The sequence below is a fragment of the Crinia signifera genome, chromosome 1, assembly GCF_055691185.1.
Source record: "Crinia signifera chromosome 1, ASM5569118v1, whole genome shotgun sequence".
NCBI classification, from domain to species: domain Eukaryota; kingdom Metazoa; phylum Chordata; class Amphibia; order Anura; family Myobatrachidae; genus Crinia; species Crinia signifera.
In genome coordinates this window covers 51,825,780-51,837,935 of record NC_139217.1, presented here as the reverse complement: position 1 = coordinate 51,837,935, position 12,156 = coordinate 51,825,780, and the positions used below count along the sequence as shown (strand labels likewise).

The 12,156-nt window shown below is 43.4% G+C and overlaps 1 protein-coding gene across 1 annotated transcript in view; it reads right to left on the bottom strand.

Moving 5' to 3' along the window:
- The window catches only part of RGS12 (regulator of G protein signaling 12), a 173,193-nt gene that overhangs the window by 134,294 nt on the left and 26,743 nt on the right, over positions 1-12,156 (bottom strand). Inside the window, exon 3 of the mRNA XM_083151805.1 lies at positions 4,849-4,965. Coding sequence (XP_083007931.1) covers positions 4,849-4,965 — 117 coding nt within the window. The remainder of the gene's footprint in view (positions 1-4,848; positions 4,966-12,156) is intronic.

Below are 12,156 nucleotides of genomic sequence, written 5' to 3'. Positions count from 1 at the left end.
TGCCATCGCCCGGCGCATCGCAAAGGACAGCTCTTAACGCAAGATATGCGATAATTATCTATGTGGTACCAGCAATGTGCGGCTGACTGGGGCTGCGGATGTTAGTGAATCCCTCCCTGAATAATGCCCTATATGACCAAGTTGTAATGTGTGACCGCCTTTATTTTCTTACAAAACAGAATTGACCATAAGAGACTGGGGTGGATTGTGCGAATGCTGATTATGATGGAAGACATAACCGCGCACAAACATGGGGGATTATAGTAACATTTCAAATGACAATAATAAAATGAGATGGCACCGCTTTTCATAACTAAAACAGGTTATTTTCAAAGGCTATTTCTTATAATACTATTAATTCAAAAACGCATGTTGCATTGTGCATGTCTCTGATATTATAGTACTGGTGTAAAAGTGCCTGTTACTACGGTGCATATACACAGGATTGGGTGTAATAGGGTCTCTGATATTACAGTACTGGTGTAAAAGTGCCTGTTACTATGGTGTATATACACAGGATTGGGTGTAATAAGGTCTCTGATATTACAGTACTGGTGTAATAGTGCCTGTTACTACGGTGCATATACACAGGATTGGGTGTAATAAGGTCTCTGATATTACAGTACTGGTGTAATAGTGCCTGTTACTACGGTGCATATACACAGGATTGGGTGTAATAGTGTCTCTGATATTACAGTACTGGTGTAATAGTGCCTGTTACTACGGTGCATATACACAGGATTGGGTGTAATAGTGTCTCTGAAGTTACAGTACTGGTGTAATAGTTCCTGTTACTCCTGTGCTCTGACACAGGATTGGGTGTAATAGGGTCTCTGATATTACAGTACTGGTGTAAAAGTGCCTGTTACTACGGTGCATATACACAGGATTGGGTGTAATAGTGTCTCTGATATTACAGTACTGGTGTAATAGAGCCTGTTACTCCTGTGCTCTGACACAGGATTGGGTGTAATAGTGTCTCTGATATTACAGTACTGGTGTAATAGTGCCTGTTACTACGGTGCATATATACACAGGATTGGGTGTAATAGTGTCTCTGATATTACAGTACTGGTGTAATAGTGCCTGTTACTACGGTGCATATATACACAGGATTGGGTGTAATAGTGTCTCTGATATTACAGTACTGGTGTAATAGTGCCTGTTACTATGGTGCATATACACAGGATTGGGTGTAATAGGGTCTCTGATATTACAGTACTGGTGTAATAGTGCCTGTTACTACGGTGCATATATACACAGGATTGGGTGTAATAGTGTCTCTGATATTACAGTACTGGTGTAATAGTGCCTGTTACTACGGTGCATATATACACAGGATTGGGTGTAATAGTGTCTCTGATATTACAGTACTGGTGTAATAGTGCCTGTTACTATGGTGCATATACACAGGATTGGGTGTAATAGGGTCTCTGATATTACAGTACTGGTGTAATAGTTCCTGTTACTCCTGTGCTCTGACACAGGATTGGGTGTAATAGTGTCTCTGATATTACAGTACTGGTGTAATAGAGCCTGTTACTCCTGTGCTCTGACACAGGATTGGGTGTAATAGTGTCTCTGATATTACAGTACTGGTGTAATAGTGCCTGTTACTATGGTGCATATACACAGGATTGGGTGCAATAGGGTCTCTGATATTACAGTACTGGTGTAATAGTGTCTCTGATATTACAGTACTGGTGTAATAGTGCCTGTTATTACAGTGCATATACACAGGATTAGGTGTAATAGGGTCTCTGATATTACAGTACTGGTGTAATAGTGCCTGTTACTACAGTGCATATATACACAGGATTGGGTGTAATAAGGTCTCTGATATTACAGTACTGGTGTAATAGTGCCTGTTACTACGGTGCATATACACAGGATTGGGTGTAACGGTGTCTCTGATATTACAGTACTGGTGTAATAGTTCCTGTTACTCCTGTGCTCTGACACAGGATTGGGTGTAATAGTGTCTCTGATATTACAGTACTGGTGTAATAGTGCCTGTTACTATGGTGCATATACACAGGATTGGGTGTAATAGTGTCTCTGAAATTACAGTACTGGTGTAATAGTGCCTGTTACTACGGTGCATATATACACAGGATTGGGTGTAATAGGGTCTCTGATATTACAGTACTGGTGTAATAGTGCCTGTTACTACGGTGCATATACACAGGATTGGGTGTAACGGTGTCTCTGATATTACAGTACTGGTGTAATAGTGCCTGTTACTACGGTGCATATACACAGCATTGGGTGTAATAGGGTCTCTATTATTACAGTACTGGTGTAATAGTGCCTGTTACTACGGTGCATTTACACAGCATTGGGTGTAACGGTGTCTCTGATATTACAGTACTGGTGTAATAGTGCCTGTTACTACGGTGCATATACACAGGATTGGGTGTAATAGTGTCTCTATTATTACAGTACTTACTGCTGTAAATCTGGGTGTTGCCCTCAGCGGACAGTTTAAATCTTTTGGACAAAAATGTGGAAATGCGATTACCATGCCAAATAATACCACAGAAGCCCAGCCTGTTGGAAACACAACACTGGCTGTTAGGCTTACAAGCGGCAGTGGTATTCTTTCCATTCTTAATCATAAGATTAAGTATGGGGTTTACTGTAGAAACCTCTGCATTAGATCTTCTGGCAGGCAGCGCAGAATTCCATGCATTATGCAGCAGAAAGTGGAACATTAACATCAATACAAAAAGATGCAGTTTGCTTTTAGGTAATCAACGTAAAATCTAAATCCGTTTTTTTTTTACTGTGGATTATTCTACCTTAACAAACATATATGGAACTTCCATGCATATATATTAACATTACTAGTCTCACAGCAACAAAGCTAGATTTGTAAGGAACACGGTCAGAAAGGGCTTTCTGAAAGATATCTGTCACTTTATCTTCTAGTGTGTATGGGGCTTTAGTGTGAGCTGGGTCACGTGGCCAACTGTGGTTGGAGAAGCTTCAAGTCAATCAATTACATTTATGTTTATTTAAAAAGATCCAATGTCATCTTCCGGCTCACACATAGCCTCCAGCACCACTTAGGTTGATTTGCTGGATCTGTATTAAAGAACCAGCAACTAATAGAAAACCAACTGCCGCTTCCATAAACCAGATACAGAGGAGTACCGTTCAAACGCTGGCAACGGCACCCAAATTAAGCCGAGCTCGCACCCTTCTCTGGCCCGAAATCGCTTAAAATTTCTCACAATCCTATGGAGGTGTGAGCGCTTTAGCAAATTCCATCTGTCCTACAGTGTGCCCGGTGCCGTGAGGATTTCCACTCACGAATCATCCGCATAGAATAGGATCGACCCCAGAGTATGAAGAGATATTATATGTTGTTACCGCTATCTCCTGGCTTTTAAGAGAAACCACCTAAAGGTGGCCATACACACGCAGATTTAACTGCAGAATTGTCTGGGTGGAACAAAAACATGGTTATGGATGAGAGCAAATGACAGTTGACCATTTGCTTGGAAATGCTGGAAAACTGACAAACTGTCACTCATCCATAACCATGTTTTTGTTCCAACCAGCCAGATCTGAAGATAAATCTTACTAGTGTATGGGCACCACCTGAACTACAGCTTATGTCGCACTGTTCAAATAACACTAAGGGATACATTTATAAAAGTTCTGCAAGTTCAGATAGTGCCCATAGGAACCAATCATATTCTACTTATCTTCTAGCACCATCTAGAAGAAAATAGCACCAATCTGATTGGTTGCTTTGAGCACTCTAATAAACCTACCTCTACCTCTCGCAAATGGATTTAAGGCTTTCCTAACTAGTAATCTCTGGCCCAGATTGCCAAGTAGGATTCCAACAGTAGGTGTTCATAACAGGTGTAGGTCTCATGACAAACTGAACTATTTGGGGATAACTAGTTCTCCATACATCTTGTTTGGGATTACAAGTGTTCTATTAACCATAGACAAATGCAGGGGCCTCCCACTAGCCTGGTCAGTAGCCAGTACATGCAGTATAAAAGGGAAGAATGTAGCGTACAGATGGAGCCTTCTTCAACTAGCCTTCTCTGGAGAGCCATGGCTCGCCAAGGCTTATTATCATCTATTGTTCTCAGCTGCAATACAATACATAGAACAATACAGTAGGGGATTAGCAGAGGATATAGCTTGTTACATGCTATAATGCATACTTTAATGGCTGGTGACAATTGTTATACAATCGAACATTTGGAAACCCAGCTCCGGGAATCCCTGGTTTGCCCCTGGTTCTTATGGATCATTCTGCAATCTTGCTATGATTTAGGATCCCGACAGTCAATATCTTTCTAAAGATATATTCTTATTCTGGAGCGGACAGTTGGTGCTGCATCCTTTCACAGACACGGCTAGGTTACGCAAGAGGTAATTGGAGTTCAGCATTTATTTAAAAGGACTTTACATCGTAAACGTACACTGAAATGTGGTATACAGTGCAGAGGCCCTGTAGGGAAAGGGATTGCACTTATTTCCTCCCTTTCGATTTTGGTTAAACAGTGCGAGGCAGCCAATACATAATCTGCTGACAAAGAGGGGTTAGTCACATACTCTGCACCAATAAACCAATTCTGTTCTAAATCAATCAATTGCGCCATCAGATCTGCGCAGTATAAAGTGACCAATCACTGTGTAATAAGGAAGTGATGTCAAATCACAATGTCGCGATACGGCCCTTATATACGGCCATTCATAAAACGAACAACAGACAAACGGCATACAGAGAATATTTTCCCGCTAAACATACAGATATGTACATTATTTCAGATAACCAGAACGAAGACTTTCCACATAAGTAGATCACAATGTTCTTACCTCCAGATTATCAAGAGATCGTGTGACGCTGAACCTCTTGGACCTTCCAAGTGACCTCCGCCCTGAGGAGCGCTGTGGACCTTGAACCATCCCACCGGAATGGACGTATTTTGAACTCTACGAAATAAATAAATAAATATGACTCATTGTGGTTACATCCACCTCAATACTTACTCATACATAGGTGAACCATAAACATCATGCCAATGGTAAAGGGTGTGGGTCATTGAGTCAACCCAATTTAGCTTGACATGCATTGGGTCGAACGCTGAAGATCAACAGACCTTAGGTTGACACCTGAAATAAGTCGACAATGGCAAGGTCGACATGAGTTTTTGCGGGTTTTTGTCCAGAATGTTGACATAGTTGACATGGATACTACAAAGACAAAAGATTTGGACTAATTTATCATGCGCTTAAATAGCAGCCCCAAAACCACAATCAAAAAATTGGAGAACCACTCCAGAGGTTAGTTACATACAATACCGTGTGGAATTTGGTAGGTAATCAAGGCGCTTTGCAAACATTCAAGGTGAAACCCAAAAAAAAACAAAAGAAAAAAACCACAATAGTGTAATATGGTTTTAACAGTACATAACAGTTCAATTAAAACTGGAGTCGACTCGTACCGAATTAAATGGCAGTGGTCGTTTGAAAACACTCTGGAAGGGGACCGGACGGACTTACAGTCAGTATCCAGGGACACCTGTGGTGGTTTTTCATCTCATGCTTTTGTGTCTACGATCACTTGTGGACATAATTGAATGGTGAGAGTCCTGAGATCCCTTACATTGTGTGATGTTTTAATTGTGTGTGAATAAAAGTATGTTATACTGCACCATGAAGTTTCTCTTATCAGTTTGAGATTCATCAGCATCTAAAGAAAGTGAGAGGAGTTCTTGGTTCCATTGTGACAAGCATATGTCCCTCCCTACGCCTTATTGTCTACCTCATATGTAGAGCATTTCATTCGGTACGAGTCGACTCCAGTTTTAATTGAACTGTTAAAACCATATTACACTATTGTGGTTTTTTGCTTTTGTTTTTTGGGTTTCACCTTGAATGTTTGCAAAGCGCCTTGATTACCTACCAAATTCCACACGGTATTATAGTTGACTTGGACACCGTCAAAGTACAGTGCATGTCTACATCCCATTATTGTAATACCCTATATGTGTCAGCATACAACAGTACTGAGCGCCCACGGGTCAAAGTACCATTGCTCTAATACTCCACATGTCTGCATAACCTACTGGTCTCTGTGCTGTGGTTCCTAAAACAATGAGTTATTGTTCCGATACCCAGTTGTGTCAGCGTACCATTATTACAAAACCTCACCGTGTCCGTATAGCATTACAATCTTTTACAACCCCCAATGGACCACAAAAATACTTTCTCGTGCACCACTTGGGTCAATAGCCCAATTTGCACAACTCAGTACTAAGCCAGGCAGCAGACATCACTTGACATCTTTTAATCATAGGACTGATGCTTTCTCTTTGTTAAAATACTGAGCACAGATCACCCCACGTAGGCTTAGATGCCAACCGTGGCACTCCAAAAAAACAAGACAACTACGAAATCAGTCACGTAAAATAGAACGCCAATGGTGCAAATCTCGTAATATGACTGACTTCACATATAAGACTAGCTACCACTCCTACTGCAATGCTTTGGACACTGCCAAACAAAGAGCCCACAAATGAAAAGGAAGTATCCACACTCTTCTTAACCTCCTACTCCACTACCTCGCCTCTTGATCCTATACCTGCACAAGTCATTAAAACTCTATCTCCTGTGATTATTCCAACCTTAACTAAAATCTGCAATCTCTCTCTTGCTACTGGTACTTTTCCTTCTCTGTTCAAACATGCAGTGATTACTCCCATTCTGAAAAAACACAATTCTGACCCTAACTCTCTCTCTAACTACCATCCTATCTCTCAGCTCCCTTGCCTCCCTAAGCTACTGGAGAGACTTATCTACTCTCGCCTCACACACTTTCTTAACTCTCACGCCCTATTAGACCCACTTCAGTCAGGCTTACGTTCCCAGCACTCCACTGAGACAGCACTGACTAAAGTGGTGAATGATCTGGCAACTGCTAAGTCTAAACGCCATTACTCACTACTTATTCTTCTAGATCTTTCTGCTGTGTTTGACACTGTGGATCACACTCTTCTCTTACAAACACTACACTCCCTAGGTCTTAATGATACATCCTTTTCCTGGTTCTCATCTTACCTATCTGATCGCTCTTTCAGTGTTCGCTTCTCTAACTCTACTTCCTCTTCACTACCTCTGTCAGTCGGAGTTCCGCAAGGTTCAGTCTTAGGTCCTCTGCTTTTCTCAACCTATACTTCCTCGTATGGCAAACTAATCAGCTCTTTCGGATTTCAGTATCACTTATATGCGGATGATACTCAAATCTATCTATCAACCTCAGAGTTGTCACCAGTGGTTTTGGGCTGAGTCTCTGAATGTCTCTCTGCCATCTCATCTTAGATGTCTTCTCGCCAACTCAAACTCAATATTTCCAAAATGGAATTACCTATATTCCCGCCAACTAAGATCAGTTACCATCCTGATATCTCACTGTTAACAACTCAACAATCTACCCTACCCCGCAAGCTCGTTGCCTAGGGGTCATCCTCGACTCGGAACTGTCCTTTCTTCCCCACGATCAATCGGTCTCCAAATCATGTTACATGCATCTAAAAAACATATCCAAAACACGACCGTATCTCACAAAAGACACTACCAAATCTCTTATCCATGCACTCATTATATCCCGCATTAATTATTGCAATAGTCTCCTAACTGGTCTTCCCAAGAACAGACTCTCGCCACTGTAATCCATTTTAAATGCTGCTGCTAGGCTGATCTTCCTTGCAAGACGCTCATCGTCTGCTGATCCGCTCTGCCAGTCCCTCCATTGGTTGCCTGTACCTTACAGTATTCAATATAAAACACTTCTACTTGCATATAAAGCTATTAACCATACTGCACCAGCATATATCTCTGTACTTATCACAAAGTATCTCCCATCTCGACCACTCCACTCTGCGCAAGATCTGCGTCTCTCTTCTGCACGGATCACTTGCTCCCATTCACTATTACAGGACTTCCATTGGGCTGCTCCCATCCTATGGAATGCCCTTCCACGCACAGTAAAACCCTAGTGTTCCCGCTAGGCTGTTTTAGCGTGGCGCTGCGCCCTGCCCGATTTCTAAAGGGCAAAATGCGCCCTGCCCCTCCAGCAGCGCCCCGCTAAAAGAGCCTGCTGCCTGACTAATGTTGTGCCCGGGGAAGCTCCAGGCACCGCAATCTCTGCGGCGCTAGGCTTCCCCGGCAGCTCACGGACTTCGGCGGGGTCAGCCGGAGGAAGCCCGGGCACGCCTCCTCTGGTGACGCGGCAGCCCGGGCACGCCTCCTCTGGTGACGCGGCAGCCTGGGACCGCCTACAACGATGACGTCGGCGGGCCCGGTCCGCCCCCATCCCGTACAGCGGCGCCCTGCCCCCAAAAATTCCTAGGGGGAACACTAAGACACTCCACTAGCCTTCAGACTTTCAAGTGTTCCCTGAAAACTCACCTCTTACGGTTACATAGTTACATAGTAGGTGAGGCTGAATAAAGACTTGCGTCCATCTAGTTCAACCTATGTTTATAGTAGCTAATCCCTTGTTGTATAGTATGTTCTGATATTTTAAAGACAGATTGTTACTTATTCATCCACACGTTTAACCCTCTGAGGCACTTATGTATTATATAGCGTCCCTTCTGGACTTGTAACGTGGTGGGAGTGCTATGCTATTACTGATGCCTGTCCTTGTGTTTCCCTCCTATGTCCCTATAGATTGTAAGCTTGCAGCAGGGCCCTCCTACCTCCAAGTCTGTCTGTTGTTACCCAGTTTGTCTTATCACTGTCTACTATTGTAAAGCGCAATGGAGTCTGCTGCGCTATATAAGAAACTGTAAATAATAAAAAGGGTGACTTACGGTAGCCAAAACATTACAAACCGGCATTAATCCACAATGAGACCCTGCTCCAGTCCAACGCACGGAATTGCAGGTAATGCCCAGCCCAATGGATACTACTACCGTTACAGAACACATTCAGCGCTAGCAGCTGCTGGGCCCCTTCACATTTCCATCTAGCTCTTTCCAAAACGCTCAACCTGCTTTAATCCCTTGTTTGTAACTGCTGTAAAATAATCGCCTATAATTGCCCAGGCAGTATATAAATATGTCTGTCATACACCGCCACCGCATCTACTCAATCAGCTTTTTGTGGCAAACGTTTTGGCAAGGTCTGTAAAACAGGGCAGCTGTGGATATTAACATCCACTAAAATTAATAGCATTACAGCTTCACGTGTTTTTCCATAGCAGAGATGTAGCAATGCACCGAGAGCCAACCGTCTTACTACACAGATGCAGACTCTCTACGGTGTGATATATGGATGGACGAGGACCGGCACCGCTGCCAAGGAATGTGAGTATGTGTAGTAATCCCTTAAGAAAAGACTGGGGCAGCAGAAGCGTGAACAATAAGCTTAGCTGTCAATCCTAGTAACGCTTCCAATAATGCATCTCCTCGATCGACACAAAGCATTGTGGGAAATACCCAATAAAAGCTAAAATAGTAGTGTTAGGCGTGTAGGATTGTGGTCCGATTTTCAGGACACGGACGCCAATTTTGTGTGCAGTATAAAGGAAAAAGGCAAAAAAAAGGCTACCTGTAAACGAAAACACCAGTCATATTACAGAACGCCTCATGTGCCTTAGTGATTCAGACCTAGTTCAGACGGACTTTCTGTTAAGAACTCCAAAAGTAGCTGCCCATGCCCTGTGTAGGTGGCAGGGACAGCATACTTCCGCATGAAGATAATGTGGAGGATCCGCTCCAGGTTTTAGAGCAGCAGCAGAGAAACGAATGCTGCTTTCAGACCGCAAAACTGGCTTTGACCCTGTATTTGGAAACGTTTCCAAAAACGGGTCTGCCAGGTAAAACCCCTTTCACACCGCATCTCTTAAACGGTATATTACCGTTTAAGTGCGGTTTCTTTGACACTGGCAGACCCGTTTTTGGAAACTTTCCAAAAACAGGGTCAAAGCCAGTCTTCAGCGCGTGCCGCCCCCGCCCCCCCTCCCCCGGGGGTTAACACCCCCAAATCCCCCCCACCCTTCCTGTGCAGCCAGTACCTCCGTTGCGTGATCCGGCAGTGAAGTATGGTCGGGGAAGCACTTATGAAAAAAAAGCGTCTTTCAGAAAATGGCTGCCCCATAGGAAAATCAGTTTTAAAAAACTGTCTTTCATATGGGGGCAGCCATTTTCCAAAAGTCACTTTTCTTATAAGAAAACTGTCTTTCGTATGGGGGCAGCCATTTTCCGAAAGACAGTTTTTTAAAACAGGTTTTCCTATGGGGCAGCCATTTTCTGAAAGACGCTTTTTTTTCATAAGTGCTTCCCCGACCATACTTCACTGCCGGGATCCACAACGAAGGTACCGGCTGCATGGCGGGTGTCGACACATGCGGGGGGGGGGGAAACGACACGCGCGGGGTGCTCATTAAATATTCGCTGCTCTGAATTTAGGACCCAGCTCATTGGCTGGGTCCTAAATACCATTTCAGACCCGATTTTGATCCCAAAATACCGGGTCTGAAACGGGTAGGACCCTGCATTTTAACCGGTTTGAAAAAACGGTATTTTCAAACAGTTAATTGGATCTGCACCTTTCAGACCGCACAGATTACCGTTTTAAAACGGTAAAAAAACGGCAATATACCGTTTACAAAGTGCGGTCTGAAAGGGGCATAAATGTGTCAGGTTTGGGCTGATTAGCAGCTCATGTGCTCTCCTGAGAGAGTCATTGCTCCTGATGGTGGAATAGCTGCCCAAGTGATAGGCCAGGGTATGGGCTACGGTAGGGACCACTGGAGCTTTATGAAGAGTCTGTACTCTGCTGTGACACCTGTATGCTGCAATGCTGTAATTATTCTTACTGTGCCAAATATAGAGTTACTCTTTACCTGTCTACACACACTTTAATATGTTACAAATATATATATATATATATATATATATATATATATATATATATATATATATATATATATATATATATATATATATATATATATATATATATATATATATATATATATATATATATATATATATATACATATACACATACTCCTCATCCAGACCATAAAAATCAGGACTGTTGGGATACAAATGGACCTTGGGGGTTATTCTGGTTGATTCCCAAGGCACCCAGCCACCAAACCCTTCCTTGCGAATGGTGGCTGGGCGCCACCCATTCGCAAGGCAAATTTGCACACCACAGTAACATCCATTCGCAGCCTGGTGGGATCCGCCCCCGTCATTCGATGGTAGCAGACCATGGAATGATGGCAAAGGCTCACGCATATGTAAGGTTGCCTCAGAGAAACCTTACAGATGCACGTCTGCCCGCCCCCTGCCTGTCCGTCATGCTTCATTAGCATGAGAATGCCCATGAAAGGATGGGCATTCCCATATGGTAATGAGGCAGTCCTCCGTCCAACACCCTTCTCCGCAACGTTGCTTGCGCGCACCCGGCGAACAATCTGTTGGTTGTGGCCCCATGCAACAAGCGCATGCGAAGAAATGCACATGCGCAATAAAAAAAAAACCACATTGGACCCCCTGCGAAGGAGCGGCAATTGCGAATGGAAAAATGCGTCATAGCCACAATACAACTAGAACACCCCAGAAGTGACGAAGGTGCTTTTTCAGGTAAAAGACACCGGACGCTAGAGTCACGCGGGAGCTGGCAGGCAGAGAGGGTCTGTTTGGCGCAACTACAGCCATAATTTACGAAGATTCATCTGTACGTCTACTTGACTTCTTTTTTTGTGACACGAATGGTTAATATAATTAATCAAATAAGAGCCTTAAAATATTTTTTCCAGGGATACTGTTGGTGCATAATCACATCGAGCTGGATACCGTGGATCTTGGGCATACTTCCAAAAAACGTACTGTTCAAGACACGACCACAAATCCTCCGAAAGGGGGAAGTCTGCAGCACATTTAGTTTGCAGTTCTGGCCTAATAGGAATGGTCCCAACCTCAGACGGAGCGCGTAGCGATGTTAAAGTGATAAATAGCTCTCAACCCTCCCAAATGAACTGAAATGTGCCCTTAAAAATAGCGGTGCACCACAAACACCCTCCTGCACCGGCTCTATGTGGTAAATGGGGACACCACTCCAAGTTTTAATTGGATTGGAGGAACAGGCTGTCTGCATCGGGAC